Here is a 15,770-nt window from a genome sequence, read left to right as displayed (position 1 = left end):
TGAAAACAGGCGAGCACCCACTCCACGGGAGAGGTGGGGAGGGGAGTGGGGGCGGGGGGGTGAGAAGGGGAGGGCCGGATTCGTAGTGGAAGGGTGTCCCCAGCTCCCCGCACAGCCCAGCCCACTGCCCCCCCCATCTGTGTGCTGCAGATAGGCTCCTATTATGGGAGTGAGATCACCTCGGTGGACATCGACGGCGACGGGGTGACTGATGTCCTGCTTGTGGGCGCCCCCATGTACTTCAGCGAGGGCCGAGAGCAGGGCCGAGTGTACGTCTACAACCTGAGACAGGTACCACTGCGGCGGGGGGCACCCCGCCCCCGCCTTCACTCGGGTGTCCGTGAGGGAAACGGGGCCACCCCAGAGAGGCCAGCGCCCTCCTGCTGAGCCAGGCTGGGGACAGCAGGACCCTCCTCTGTCGCTGGACTTAGGTAGCCAGAGAGGGGGTTCTGGGGGTACAGTGGGGTGGAGACAAGGTGCTGCCAGCCCTTGCCTTGTCCCCCTGAGCCTTGTCCCACCCCTGGTGTTGCAGAATCGGTTTGTTTATAATGGGACGCTGAAGGATTCCCACAACTACCAGAACGCCCGATTCGGGTCCTCCATCGCCTCGGTTCGGGACCTCAATCAAGATTCCTACAACGACGTGGTGGTGGGAGCCCCTCTGGAGGACAACCACAGAGGAGCCATCTACATCTTCCACGGCTTCCAAGCCAGCCTCCTAAAGACGCCGAAGCAGGTAAGGCGCCCCAGTAAAGGGCTGGAGCTGGCCCAGGCGTCCTGGTCGCTGGGGCTCGGGCATCCCGTGTGGGAGTCTCTTCTGTGTCCTGCAGGGAAGGATTCCAATCTGTCCTGGCTCTACTTGCCCCAAGTTGGGATTTCGAAATGGGTGCTTTTGTCTTAGGGACGGTGTTCCCATCACCCCTGTGGGCACCCTCTCCCTGCTTAACTTTGTCTCCCCCGCAAAAACGAAACCTCAGGGACCCCAACCTCACTCTCCCCGCCCCCCCCCTCCGCACACGCATGCATGAGGTTGACTGGGAGTGGAGAATTTCCACGTGGACTTGCTCTTCCCTAGAAATGCCGCATGCTAGAAACCCAGCTCCCCTCAAGAGGGACCCGTCTCAGGTCCCACGCCCTCGGGTCATCATTTTTGCCTACGTATTTTCTTAGTAAGGTGGTCTAATACACCATGGTCAGAGATGCCAGGGACGGGGGGTGGGGTGGTATCTGCCAAGCAACAGGGACTTACCCTTAATGGGGAACCCTTTTAAGACACAATATCTTAATCTGAAAGGATGACTGGATGGTGGGTGCCATCACAGACCAGGAGAGGGGATAGTTTTGGGCTGGGGAAGCTTCCTGATGGTTCCAAATGGGCTCTCTCCAGTGCTCCCCATCGTAGCTTCCCTGAGGATCGCTCTGCCCTGTGCCAACAGTGCCGAAACCCAGCTTTCTCTTCCCACTTCCTGCAGAGAATCGCCGCCTCCGACCTGGCTCCCGGCCTCCAGTATTTTGGCTGCAGCATCCACGGGCAACTGGACCTCAACGAGGATGGGCTGGTCGACCTGGCGGTGGGCGCCCTGGGCAACGCTGTGATTTTGTGGTTGGTTCTCCTGCTTCTCTTCGCTCTCGGGGTCTTCTGAGGGCCATGATGGACACCGGGTTTTAAAGATATGCTTTAGGACATTTGTCCCTTTCTTTAATCATTGTCAACCCAACTCACCCTGTTCTTATCCTCTCGTGATGACACATTTCCTTTCTGAGGAATCACTGTAAATTGTTTTGGAGTCCAAATCCCTCTTCCCAACAGCGTTCTAAGATTTTAGAGCAATCGAGTATCCAAAAACCCCTCTTAGAACATGGCCTAAAATTTCTGGCTTCCACTTCAGCTTTTCAAGCTCCTCAAAGGACAGGCTGAGGATATTCTTATCGGCTGGACGGATCTCCCTTCTCCCCAGAATGTTTCTGCCATACAGAGATCTCTTTCCTCCAAACCCCTCCGGACTCCTCATTTCCTTTTCCAGGGCCTCATCTCTGCACCATCCCATCAGATACTTGCCATACATCCGCATGGGGGGGCTTTTTTTAGCAATTAAAGTCTACAGCTTAAAAAAAAAGAGAGAGAGAGAGAAAGAGAGCTTTCTAAAAGTCCCTGTATTTTACCATGGGATGTGTTGGCTACTTTTCGAGCCAAAAAAAAAAACCTGTTTACCTTTTCATTTACGTTGGTGAGCTATTTTTCATTATAAATCCAATAACTTAAAGAAACATGATAAAGAAAAAATCATTCAGGGTTTCATCAGCTTAACATTAGCGCTCTTACAATTTGGGCTTTTCTTCCTACCAATCTTTTCCCACCTGCATATAAGTTTATATAAGCACAGTCATATTTTTCATACTACCTTTAAGAGGCATGAAACCGAGGTATCCCAGGACTTCACGGGGAGAGTGAAGGAGTGGATATGCTCTCAGTTATCAAAAACATCACAGCCCGGCTGGGAGATGTCTTAGCCCGGGTTCCCTAGAAATCAGAGCCCGAGACTAGAGCTCACGCGTAACGCTTCAGGAGGAGCCTCGTCCCTGAGGCAGAAGTGGGGGGCAAGGACACTGGAGCAGAAAAGAGGAGCAGTGTGAGTGGGGGGCATCCCTGAGCCGGCCGGGGCCTCACCGTCAGAACCGCTGCTCCCTCACGGGATCTCCAGCAAGGCGGGACACACCTCTGCGTCTTGCAACAGAGCACTGTAGGGGAGGAGGGACAGCAGTGTGTCTGGGGGGGTCCCTGTGTCCCCCGTGGCGTCCCCTGGCCCTCTAAAGGCAGCACTGGGCCATATACCAGTACCACAGCCTCTCTCTGAAGGTCTGCTCCGCATGTGGGGGTTCGTGGATCTTTGGGGGTGGCGGGGGCAGCAAGAGCAGTTGGGGTGGTAAAGGTATTCCCAGTGTTGGTTCCAACAGCCAGGAAGCAAGACGGCTGTCCAGGGCCCAGGGTAGGAGGTAGACATGGCCTAGACGATCGGTAGGGTGACACAGAAACTGAGTCCTTTACTGGAAACAAGAGACGCACGCCTCTGCCCCTCCAAGAGAATCAGTCTGACGCAGAGGAGTGGTTGGAGATCTAGCTTCTGAGGTCTCAACCTAAGTGCTTAGTGGTGATGAAATTGTGGGCCAGAACCTTCTGGGAAGACTCTGCGCTCAAACCCCATGGATCTCAGACTGCCCCATTAGGATCATCTGGGGAGCTTGCCTCCTTTTTTTTCCTCTTTCTTTCTATTTGAGTATAGGTGATACGCATGTTCCATTAGTGTCAGGTGGAGAACACGGTGACTCAACAAGTTTATACGATATGCTGTGCTCACCGCCAATGTCGCTACCATCCGTCACCCTACGCTATTACAGAATCAGTGACCATATTCCTTATGCGGCGCCTTCCACCCCCATAAATTAGACATTCCACAGCTGGAAGTCTGTACCACCCACTCCCTGCCACCCACTTTACCCATCCCCCCACCCTGTCCCCTCTGGGAACCTTCGGTTTGTTCTCTGTGTTCATAGGTCTGATTCTGCTTTTTGTTTGTTTATTCGTTTGTTTTGTTTTTTTAGATTTTTTAGGGTTTTTTTAGATTTTAGACTTTTCACATATTAAGTGAAATCATACAGTATTCGGCTTTCTCTGTCTGATTTATTTCACTTAGCATCATACCCTCTAGGTCCATCCATGTTGTCCCAAACTGGGGAGGTTTGCGAAGGCTCGTAGCCCAGGCTTTACCCCGACCACTTAAAGCAGAATTTCTAGGGAAGGGGCCCAGGCAGCAGTAAGCTTTAAAGACTCCCCAGGTATTTGTCTCCAATGGGCAGCCCAGTTTGAGAACCATAGGGTAGTGTCGGGTCGATAGGTGGGGAATCTCTACAACAGGGGGTGGTTCTCCACTTTGGCTGCACATTGCAATCCCCTGGGAGCTTTAACACCTTGCTTTTCAAAGTTTGGTCCTGGACCAACAGCAACAGCGTCACTGAGGACTTACTGGAAATGCAGAATCTGTGCCCACCTATAGCGTCAGGATCTGCATTTTAAAGATCCCCCCCACGGCCCCAGAGACGTGCAGATGTTAAAATTTGAGAAGCACAGCCTCAGACATGTTGATGCCAATTCTGATTTGATTTGACCTGGAGGGCAAACTGGGCATCAGGATTTCTTAAAACTCTCGCTATTATTGTAATTAATGTCCAGGGATGGAATGGGGAGACACAAGGAAGTCAGTGTGGTCTGCAACGAGTACAGCATCTAGGACATGATGAAGGGCTGCCTCCAGGGCTAGGTGCCTGCCCTCCACCCACCTGTCACTTTTCTGCCCAACTTTAACATCTGGGACCCCTCTCTGCCCTCCCCCAAAGGTTTGCAGATTCCATTTCCATCTGCGACCCCCCTTCTCCCCCTCCCCCCCTCCGGGTCCCAGGGGTAGCAGAGCACCCCACCCCCCAGCTACCCGTTCCTCCACTCCAGGTCCCGTCCGGTGGTTCAGATCAATGCCAGCCTCCACTTTGAGCCGTCCAAGATCAACATCTTCCATAGAGACTGCAAACGCAGCGGCAGGGATGCCACCTGCCTGGCCGCCTTCCTCTGCTTCACGCCCGTCTTCCTGGCACCCCATTTCGAAACGGACACAGTCGGTAAACCAGGCCCCTCCCTTACAGCCCCCTCCCAGCCCCCAGCCCCGATCTCCCTTGTGGACTTTGGGATTGCTCAGCTTCAAAACCTGGGCTTCTGCTGAAATGGGTTTTAAGGGCCAGGTCGCACCTTGAGCCACATTGATGACTGCACTTGCCGATCTAATTCCAAGGAGCCAAAAGGGGACATCATGCCAGGGTGAGGGTGGCAGTGAGCAGCCATGAGCAACAAGGGAGAGGCCAGGGGAAGAAGGAAATAGTTGGGGTGCAAAGTTTGGGTCGAAACAGGGAACTGGGAGCAGTGGAGCAAACTGGAGCAGCCTGGATGCAGAAGAAGAGGCAGAGCCAGGAGAGGGAGTAGGAAACAGGGGGGTCAGACAGACGCAGCACCCAGTCTCAGCGCTCATGGCTCAGAGTGGGCACATGGCTGCGGCAGGGCGGGTACTTCTGAGGATCATCACTTCCAGCCCAGGCAGCAGCCCTGGGCCCACGAGGCCACACAAAGTGATGGCTGCAGGTTCTGGGATGGGACTGGGCCCAGGGCAGGAAATTGGGATTTCCGAAAGCTTCTTAGCCAAGGAGCAGGGCCCACCAGAAGGGTGGGGGTGCGGGTGGGGGTGAGAGAAAAGCCAGCCTGGGTGGCTGCAGTCTTTTTCACCTTCTATCTGGAAAAGGAGAAAGGTGCAAGGCCCTGGTGCACCCAGAGGGCTGGCTGGGGTCTAGGCGAAGAGACGAAGCCTTTCCTGGATGTAGCAAAAGGGAAGGAGGCTGCAGGCTTTAAACCCCAGGATGGAGTCTTAGGTTCAAGGAGCCAGTGGGAGGGGCTCATGGGTGGGAATTGCGGCCTGTGGGGGCTCTGAGCCAGACCTGACAGGATCCCAGAGGCAAGGGCAAGCCCAGGAAGGTGAAGGAAGGGAGAGCTGGGGAGGTCCAGGACTCCAGCGGGGGCTCAAATGAGGGCAACGCCCTGGCCCCTCACCCATTCATTTCTCCTGCATTTCTTCCTCTTTCTCTTTCCCTTCTCTGTCAGCCCCCTCTTCACTCCTCCTCCTTCTGCCTCTCTTCTCTTTGGTTCCTTCTTTTTCTCCTTTCTCACTCGATCTCTGCATGGGAGTTTCCCACCCACACTAGGCCTCATGAGGGGAGAAGAGCAGCTCTTCCTTGGCCAGGGTGGAGGACTTCCTGGAGGAGGCTGGCTTTCAGTAGGCTCTCTTAGAAGACAGGCAAAGAGTCTTGGGTGGACCTGTGGCTCCACCTTCCTGGTTTTGCCCTCTCCCTCCTCCAGGCATCAGGTACAATGCTACCATGGATGAGAGGCGCTACGCCCCGCGGGCCCACCTGGATGAGGGCGGGGACCGATATACCAACAGAGCCGTCCTGCTCTCCTCTGGCCAGGAACACTGTGAGCGGATCAACTTCCATGTCCTGGTGAGCCTGACACCCAGCAGCCCCACCACCAGGGAGCAAGTCACACAGAAAGGGGACACAGAGCTGGAGGAGGTGCTCAGCGGGTACCAGGCTGGTTTCCAGCCCCCAGCACACCTCGGGAGGCCCCGCCAGGGTGCAGTGTTCTGGACCATGGCCGCCCCATACTCATGCCCCAGAGAAAAGGCTACTGAGACACACTATCTACCACCTCGTGGTACCCTCTCCGAAATCCCGTCTTTCCCAGCACTCAGATGCTCACTGTTCCTATAACAGGGGGTGAAATCTGAGGAGGGAGGTGGGCTCGGTGAGGTCTCACAGAGCGAACAGGGGTCAGCCGGCACGTGCCGTCGCTAGAGGGGATGGAAGCAGGCATTGGCTAATGCTGAGGACCAGGTAAGACCGACCCTTGGTGGGGGTGAGCCGGAAGGAGGAACGGAGGGTGGCCAGCCTGGAGGAGGTGGAGAACCAGCAGGGACCTGGGGCCTGGTTTTACGGATAAGGAAGAGGATGAGAATTTTGCCCCATCCAGAAACTCCAAATACCCAGGCCACAGCTCTGGCCTTGGAGACACAAGCAGGGTCACTCAGAGCCCACCACCTGCCCCCTGTAGTTCAAAGGCCAAAAGGCAGAAAAATGAGTAAGTGTGGGAAGTCCTTGTGTCTGTTAATATGTGGCCCCCTCCGATGTGTTTGTGTACTGGTTCTCAAAGTGTGGTCCCCCGAACCAACAGCAACAGCCCCATCACATGGGAACTTGTTAGAAATGCGTGTTTTCTTTTTCTTTTTTAAGATTTTATTCATTTGAGAGAGAAAGAAAGAGCGCGCACACACAAGTGGGGGGGAGGGGCAGGGGCAGAGGGAGAAGCAGGCTTCCCGCTGAGCAGAGAGCCCCACACGGGGCTCTATCCCAGGACCCCGGGATCATGACCTAAGCCAAAGGCAGACGCCCAACCGACTGAACCACCCAGGTGCCCCAGAAATGCATGTTTTCAAGCCCCACGCCAGACCCACTAAATCAGCAATTCTGGGGGTGGGCTCAGCCCTCATCGTGTTGCTGGAACCCCCCTGAGGATTCTGATGCAAGCTCAAGCTTGAGAGACACTGCCTTGATACAAAGAAGCCAATCACGTCAGGATTTAGGTTCCACGCAGGAGATTTTGTAGGCATCTCTAAGCATCCCCTTCTTTACCCTCCACACTTGGACCACTGGAACAACCCCTGTTTTGCTCACGCATTTGTTCATCCATTGATTCAGCACGCTCGTGAACCCTGTCACAGTGCTGGGGCTGGGCCAGGAGCTTCTGAAGGACGGAGACAGGCACACGGAGATATTCCGAATGCCACTTGAGAAGTGGGCTGTGCACACGGGGTGGTGGGTGCTGTCTGGCTCCGCGGAGGCCGAGGCGCCGGGGAATGGGTGCCCAGCCTTGAAGGCTGAGTGGGGGCTTGCTGAACCTCCAGCCACCCAGCACGTTCCTCTCTCCTGGCCTCATCCTGAGGCCGGCGGGGAGGCTGCCCTCCCGCCTGGGGGAACTGGACATTTTCTCTCCGTGTCCTGGCCCAGAAACGGGTGCTCCGTGCCCTCTCACCCCGTCCTCATCTCCTCCCACACAGGACACTGCTGACTACGTGAAACCAGTGACCTTCTGGGTGGAGTACTCCCTGGAGGATCCCGACCACGGCCCGGTGCTGGACGACGGCTGGCCCACCACCCTGCGAGTCTCGGTACATCCCCATGTACAGGGCACACAACCTGGGCACTCCGTCCCTCCGATCCCCACCTCCTCCCCGAAGCCCAGATCCAGAGCGCCCTGGGTACAAAGGAGATCTTCTCCTACCGCTGTCAACTTGTGAACAAGTTGAGGGGAAGGACGGGGCTTTTCCTGTTCGAGGATCCCCGTATCACCAGCATAGGGTGAGCACTGGACGGTTCTGGAGAATCACAGAACCAGAAGGGACCTTAGGTCTCTATCGCCCGCCTCCTTCATGTACAGGTGAGGGCACTGGGGGCCAGAGCACGGGAGTCAACCACCTAGAGCCTGCTCTGCAGCTGGGGTAGGGCCCCCTCAACCGCAGGTCCTATTCCCTGGCTCTCGGGGCATCCGAACTTTCTGGTATGGAACACTCACATGCTCCTCCCACCTGCTACTCCGCAGACATCCCACTCACAGAAAAGGCCGCAGTTTAGTTCTGCCTGAGCTGTGCTGGGAGAGCAGGCGAAATTCGTGAAATTAATACCTAATTCCTGAACTTTGAGGAGCAGCAAGGCTTCTGAAATCCCGTCTCTGCTCCCATTCGCCCCCCCCGCCCCGCCCTCCCAGACCCCACCCCCCAGCCCTGGACCCCCACACCTGCCGTCCTTTCTCCTGATTCCTCGTCACCAGCATATAAGAGAGGCTGTCTTACACAGTTCGAGAAGGGGGTGGGGGACGGACTGCAGAGCTGGAGACGTCAGAGAGCTGGTGCGCGGAGTCACTACCGTCCCCCACCGCAGTAAGAGGGGAGTGAGCTCAGAGGAGGTGTCACTGAGCAACCAGATGACAGGCCAGGAAGACTTCCTGGAGAGAGAAGCTTTCAGCCGGGCCCTAAGGAATAGACCAGATTCAGATCTGCGGGGATGGGAAGAATGGGAAGAGTGGCCTTCCATTCCGGGAGAGCTGACGGTATAACCAAGGGACGGCAGTGAAAAAGGCAGGCTGAAGGGAACGTGTAAAGAGAAAAAAATTAAAAAGGAAGAATAATCTGGGCGCTATTATCGAGGGCTTCAGGTAGCAGCTAAATTTCCCAAAAATCTTGTTAATCTGGATTTCTAGCCTCCCCCCCGCCCCGCCCCGCCAGTTTCTAGCGAATGAGAAACATTCCGCCCAGCGCTCTTCTGCAAATTCTTATTTAGCATCCGCTCGGCCCCCAGTGCTTCTCTAGCGTTGCGGTATCTCGCCTCCCAGGGGAATGAGCTGTTCCACATCACTGAGTGCAGCAGTGCTTATCACATTAATTATTCCTTCTAATCAACTGGATGGAGATGTTTCTGAAGGTTAGAGGACAGTTTGCACCCTTTGTAAGCAGGAAGCTTACAAAGGGGGATCTCATCGGAGACTCGAAGTCACCGAGGTGAACCTGGGTGCAAGGGTACAGTGAGGCCCCTGCGGGCTACCAGTGTTTTCCACCTGTCCCTTGGCGGATGGCCTCACTCCGCCCTACTTTGTATGGTTCTGCTGCCCTTTCTGCCGCGTGCCTGCTCCTAGCTGCAAATCCACCGCGCGATGGGGAAGCTGGGGGCGGCGTGTGGGTCTGAGTGAAGCTGAGGAGCTCACCGTTGAGAAAAGTCCATGAATTTCCGATCGGGGTGGGCTCCGTTTCCCTTCCCCTGGGTTTCGGCTGTATCCTCAGGAGGGACAGCTGTACTCCTCAGCCCTCAGACCTGAACACCCACCTGCTTGCTGAGCACTTGACCCAGAAGGACCACAGGACCACAGAACCGAACTCAACTTCACCCCTCTGTTTATAAACGAATGGTGCAGCCCTCCTTCCAGACACTAACAAAGGACCTCGTCCAACATCCTGGGCCCTTCGGCCCCTTAGTGCTGATGAACTCCAGGTCCTATGGACCCCCCCCTCTGGAGGCCCTAACCTGTTGTCTCCCCTCCACAACCTGTTGTCTCCCCTCCACACCCAGTACCCCTCCAACACCATCATCATCTCTTGCTTCAACACTGAAGCAACCTCCTCAGTGGTTTCCCTGACTCTAGCCTTAATCCCTCCAGTCCATCCATCCACAGCAGCTAGAGGGAGCCTTCAGTATGCAGGTCTGGCAGGATACTCACCTGCCTACAGTGGTTAGTGATTCCTGTCAGCTGCAAGGAACGACCCCAAGACCCTATAAGAACGGACCCCACCCATCTCTCCACCCCAAAATGCAGCAACGCTAAACCACACAGCATTTCCCAGATTCGCCATGCTGCTTCATGCCTCAGGACCTTTGCACAGGCTCGTCCTTCCCCTCGACTTTCCTGCCCCTCTGGTCACCCAGCTAACGTGGTCATTCTTCAAAACTCTCACATACTCTCTCTTCCCTGAAGGCTTTTCTGACCATGTACAGGCCAAAATAACTGTTTCCTCCCCTCTGCCTCTCCTATTCATCACACAGATTTCTAATATTTTTTCTTGCACATTTCACGCTATAATTATTTATTCACACACCACTCTTCCCAGGAGCTGTGTCTTCCTCATCCGGTACTGCCAGTACCTAAGACCTTGCCCCCAACACAGGTGATCCGTAAAAACCTGCTGGGCGGGGGTGGGTATTCTGTGCTACCGGCTCGGCTGAGAACTGGAAGACACCCAGGGGGAGTTGAGTTTTGAGCCATGTTTTAAAGAAGGGAGTATGTATGCAAAAGCACGAGAAACGGCAGGGTGGTGTCTGTGAGGAGGGCGGATGAGACAAAGCCCATGTCCAGTGTGGTGGAGAGAGGAGCCTGCATGCTGTGGGGGTGAGGGCTGGGCAGCAGCAAAGAGAACCAACCAGCCACCCCTCCCTGCTTTCCCTGGTGCAGGTGCCCTTCTGGAATGGCTGCAATGAGGACGAGCATTGTGTCCCTGACCTCCTGCTGGATGCCCGCAGTGATCTGCCCACAGCCATGTGAGTTGGCTCCTCCCTGCCCACCCCCCCACCCCCACTGCCCTGCCTCCTTTCCTTCCCTGCTAGTAGATCCAAGGCTCCCTGGGCACTGGATGTCTGCTTGCATATCGTGCTTGGAGGCACCGTGGATCAAATACTGAACTTGGAGCCTGAGTCTAGCCCGGGCTCTGCGTCTAATTCCTGTGTGACTTCAGGCACGTCCTTTCGCTCTCTGGGCCTCAGTGACTTACTCAGCAAAATGAAAAGTACTCATCTATCCAATCTCCTCAAACTTCGTGTAGGAAAAGAAATCCTTTCTCTGGAGTCTTTACTACCAAACAGATGAAAGGTGGAGACTAGGACCTGTGATCCTGGTTGCTCATCCTCCAAGCCCCCAACAACTGTGTGGCCCAGTGACAGACTACTTGAGCTAAGGAGACTAGCAGAGGATGAGCAGGGTGCCCACGATCTCCTGGAAGAGGGAAAAAAAAAAAAAGTAGCATACAAGGAAAAATCATGAAAAATGTCCTCTTTGAAATTTATGTCATTTATTTTCAAATAATCCGTCCTCTACCTTTACCCAGCTATGATATGATTGAGCTAGAAGACGTATACATTAAGTAGAAATAACACATACAAACCCTGTAGAAGGATGAAGAAGCAAACCGTCTAGCCATCTAGGCTACTCATCAAGATAGTCTCTATATCTAGCTCTGAGATTCCTGGTAGCCAAAGCCAAAAGGGAAATACACTGAGTAGAGGAGAGAGGCCTGGCCCCGAGCTCCCCATTCCATGCGCCTGGCCCCTGGTGGCCTCTGTCCTGCAGGGAGTACTGCCAGAGGGTGCTGGGCAAGACCGTGCAGGATTGCTCTGTCTACACGCTGTCCTTCGACACCACGGTTTTCATCATCGAGAGCACACGCCGGCGGGTCCCAGTGGAGGCCGTGCTGGAGAACAGAGGCGAGAACGCCTATAGCACGGTCCTAAATATCTCGCAGTCGACAAACCTGCAGTTTGCCAGCTTGATCCAGAAGGTGAGACCTCAGCCCCCGGCCCAGCCTGCCCCAAGCTAAGAGCAGAGGCAGGAATGGAGGGGTCCAGCCGAGAGGCCTGGCTGGCTGCACATTACAACCACCGGGAGCTTACAAATCCCTGTGGCCAGGCTTCTCCCAGAGATTCCACTGGATCTGGTCTGGGGCCGGCCTGCATCAGCGTGCTTTTAAAGCGACCCCGGTGAAGTCAGTGTGTGGCCGGGGCGGGGGGTGCAGGGGGAGAACCACCGGTAAAGGGGGGTCTGAGCCCTTCCCGAATGTGGAGAGGAAGGTCCTTCAGCCTGTGTCCTTGGCCCTCGTTAGGGGCGCGCACGCACGCACACACACACACACACACACCCCACATGGGTGCACACCAGCTCATACACCCCATCTGCCCACAGTTCATCCTTTGGGCTTTCTCAAAAGGGCCCTTCTCACAAGAACCAAAACAGGTTATTCCCCACTTTAACATTTCCTATCATGCCCAGTTGCTTTCAAAACAAATTCCAGACTCTTTATTATGTCAAGTCCCGTCCCGCTTCCCCATCCATCACCTGCCCCCTCTACCCTCACCCCCACACCCTTAGTCCCACCAGCCACTGCTGTTTCCCGGCACCCCTCCCTTCATGCCGAGGCCCTCCCCACCGTGGTCCCCAACCTGGACTCCCTCCCTCCTCTGCCTGACAGGCTCCTGTTTCTTCTTGATTACCATCTTACAGAGGGGGAGAGTGAGGCACAGAGGGGTGTTAAGGGGCCTGACCAGGACCACACAGCTAATAAGCAGCAGAGCAGTTTCCCAGAAGGCCACACAGGCTCCTCCAGCCCCACACAGCTCCGAGGAAATCCACAGTGCCTGAGTGCTGGCCTGTGGTGGCCCTGAACTCCGAAGGGCATGAGCACAGAGAAGTCCTGAGACAGGATTATCGACTTAACCCAGGACATCGCTGTCCTGTGTGGGTGCTGGGGGGGTGGGGTCCCAGCTCCCCTCAGACACAGTCTCCACCCTCAGTGATCTCAGAGCATCAGTATGGAGCCCAGAGTGTGGGGTGGGGCAGGCACGGGACCCTTCTGTCCTCACCACCCCCCAGAACCTCTGCCAGGCAGTCCCTCCATCAGACCCAGGACTAGACCCCACCGCCAAGCCCCGCCACAATCCAGAGTGAAGATGAGGAGCCCATGTGATGGTCCTCCTTCCAAGTCCTGTCCTGCCCAGAGACTTTTGCATCTGTCTGAATTGGAGTATTTAGGGGAAACTGAGCCCCAAACCTGCATTCCCCTTTCACTTCTTCCCTGGCCCAGACCGTACAGTGCCATGACTATTCAGGGGGCAGGCATCGTGGGATTTTGTGTCTATGACATAGAAAGGCTTTGGGAACTGAGAGAGGCAAAGAGAGGTGGTCAGTGTGTTCCATAAGGGGCTGCGTCCACACACACGACAGGTGGTGTGTGGGGATAACCCGCAACCTGGCTCCGCCCCACCAGCCCCAGCCCAGGAGCTGCTCACAGCTGGGAGACCAGCACTCCTCTCCCCAGGCTGCCCCCCAACCCCCACCACCCAGCCAGATACAAAGGTGTTAGTCTTTGTATCACGTGCACTTTGTACACACACATGCAAAAGTATACAGACCTACCTATACACCCAAGGAAACGCACGTGTTCCTCACACACGCCACCAGACGCATGCGCACACGTGGGCCTACATGCAGACCCACGCGTGCGGAGTCTACGCGGACATGCCGTTCCAGCCACACGTGCATATGCATGCTCAAAGATGCACACAAAGATGCACAGCCAGCCAGCAGCCTCGAGCTAGAGCGCCGTGCGGGAGTCCCCCCTCAGGCCCCGTGCGGAGCGGACCCCCGTGCTGGCCCAGCAGGGCCGCAGCTCAGAGAGGCCCAGGAGCCTGGTGACAGTTCCCCCTCAAAGCCACCGCCACCCCTGTCTCCGGGGCCCCCGGGGTCCCAGCTTCCTTCCAAGGACCTGTGTTACAGCTTCTATGTAGGCGGCGGGGGCGGCAGGGGTGACCCCCAGACCTGGGTCTCTGGCCCTCCTAACTGCCACCCGCGGTGCCCCCCACCCACCCCCAGGACGACTCAGAAGGCAGCATCGAGTGCGTGAACGAGGAGAGGAGACTCCACAAGAAAGTCTGCAATGTCAGCTACCCCTTCTTCCGGGCCAAGGCCAAGGTTGAGGCTGGGGGCAGTGTGGGGGCAGGACTGGGGCGGGTACTGGGAGGCACTGGGGAGGCAAGGGAAATGGAAATGAACAGAGGGGAGAAGTGGGGGAGGTTGGAGATGCCTGAGCATGGCTTTTAAGTATGTTTTTCCCCCCCGGGAAATGACTTCAAATGACCTAACTAGCCAGCCCACCCCAAGGGAGCATCCAGGCCCCTTCACCTCAGAGGGAGCCCTGCCACTCCCACCCCCCCACTCTCCCACCACCTCATGGGCAATTATCCCTGCTGTCCTTTATCCTAATACACTTTTTCGAAGTCCGGCCTCTGTCATCCTGCGGCATGCATGCGGAGAGATTGGGAGAAAAATTAACATCTCGTGAGCACTTACCATGTGCTTGAAAGGGCAAGTGGAAAGTGGGTAGGGTGTGTGAGGGGAGAAGCAAATTCTCCAGGAAGGAGAATCTCCAAATTCCAGACTCCAGATCAGGTAGCACTAGCCCATCACCACGGGGCAGTGGGCGGCCACTGAAGGTTCTGGAGCAAGAAAAGACCCGACTGAGACCAGGCTGCCTGTAGGGCAGGAATCAGACAGAGGGAACTTGAGGCAAGAGCCAGGTAGAGTGACAGCATGTTCCCAGGACCAGGGTCTGCAAGGCTGGGGGGAGGGGGGAGTATCCTTGCCAAAGAACCTCCCCACTGGGACAAAAGTCAAGAATGGGGCCCCAAGGTCTCCTTGGGAAACCCCAAGAGAGCCAGACCTGCGAAGAGCACGGGGTCTGTGCAAAGTCCCTGTAACGCCCCCAGAGTGGGGTGGGAGGTGGCAAGGAGGGTCAGAGGTCACAGGGCCACCACAGTCAGGGGACCCAGGCCGGAGTCCTGGGCCAAGGCCAAGGGAAGCTCAGGACTGGGCTATCAGAGTGGTGGGAGGACCACTGGACCAGGAGGCAGGTGCCTTATTAACCTGCTGGGTGGCCCGAGGCAGGCTTCACCCTTCTGCTGGCCTCACCCCACCGCACACGGGAAGAAGGGGCCGCTGAGGCAGGCTTCCCACTGGCTTCTGGCCCCACATCCTGTGGCTCATGGTGATGGTCACCTCCCCTTCCCGCCATCAAGTTCCCCACTCAGGAATTCCTGCAGGATCCTGGAGCTGGACCTGCTGCCTGCTAATTGCCTATAGTTGAAAACAAAAAAGGAAGTCCAGGGGGAGGACGGCTGGCCCCAGAGCCAAGAAACCCCATCTGAGGAGCTGTTGTCTATGGTTGCACCCCCAGGTCCCGAGCTCAGCTCACAGCACTCCAGCACCCCAGTTAGCAGCCCTCACGGCCCCCCACCCCGGCCCTGGGCAGCTCCCAGTCAGCAGCTACCCTCCCCCCGCCCCCCGGGGAACCAGGGCAGGGGCAGGGAGGGGCGGGCTGGCCATGCCCAGACCCCACAGTTCCCAGTCGCCCCAGCTCCAGTGACTGGACCTCTTCCTCGCAGGTGGCTTTCCGGCTAGATTTTGAGTTCAGCAAATCCGTCTTCCTGCACCACCTGGAGATCCGGCTCACGGCTGGCAGGTCTGGGCGTCGCCTGCTCCTTGTGCCCCCGCTGGGCTCTGCTCGCTGCTCCCCCCTACTAGCCACAGCTCCTCCCTGTGCCCCTGGGATCGCCCCCAGGCCGTCCCTGCTGGGCCGGACCACGGGGGCGCCCACCTGCTGCCTTCTGTACTCTCGGGCAGCTCGGATAGAAATAATAATACCCTGACCTCTATAGAGTGATTTCTGTGGCAGCTATTTTTAAAGCCTTCAGTTATTAAGCACCCTACGTATAATCGTCAGGCCTCACAGCAGCCCCTGAAGATAGGCAAGGCG

The 15,770-nt window shown here is 56.3% G+C and overlaps 1 protein-coding gene across 3 annotated transcripts in view; it reads left to right on the top strand.

Annotated features, from left to right (window-relative positions):
• Nucleotides 1–15,770, top strand: part of ITGA11 (integrin subunit alpha 11) — a 111,762-nt gene that overhangs the window by 85,704 nt on the left and 10,288 nt on the right. For all 3 annotated transcript variants that reach the window (XM_034993718.1, XM_034993719.1, XM_034993720.1), the window contains exons 13-22: nucleotides 151–291; nucleotides 533–736; nucleotides 1,473–1,603; nucleotides 4,502–4,668; nucleotides 5,951–6,093; nucleotides 7,707–7,817; nucleotides 10,646–10,731; nucleotides 11,537–11,744; nucleotides 13,832–13,930; nucleotides 15,400–15,476. In XM_034993718.1, coding sequence (XP_034849609.1) covers nucleotides 151–291; nucleotides 533–736; nucleotides 1,473–1,603; nucleotides 4,502–4,668; nucleotides 5,951–6,093; nucleotides 7,707–7,817; nucleotides 10,646–10,731; nucleotides 11,537–11,744; nucleotides 13,832–13,930; nucleotides 15,400–15,476 — 1,367 coding nt within the window. The remainder of the gene's footprint in view (nucleotides 1–150; nucleotides 292–532; nucleotides 737–1,472; nucleotides 1,604–4,501; nucleotides 4,669–5,950; nucleotides 6,094–7,706; nucleotides 7,818–10,645; nucleotides 10,732–11,536; nucleotides 11,745–13,831; nucleotides 13,931–15,399; nucleotides 15,477–15,770) is intronic.

This window comes from Mirounga leonina, unplaced genomic scaffold (genome assembly GCF_011800145.1).
Source record: "Mirounga leonina isolate KUSES-001 unplaced genomic scaffold, KU_Mleo_1.0 Mir_91, whole genome shotgun sequence".
In the NCBI taxonomy this organism is placed as follows: Eukaryota; Metazoa; Chordata; class Mammalia; order Carnivora; family Phocidae; genus Mirounga; species Mirounga leonina.
Note: the sequence above shows the minus strand (reverse complement) of the source record. Positions and strands in the feature narration are given on the sequence as shown.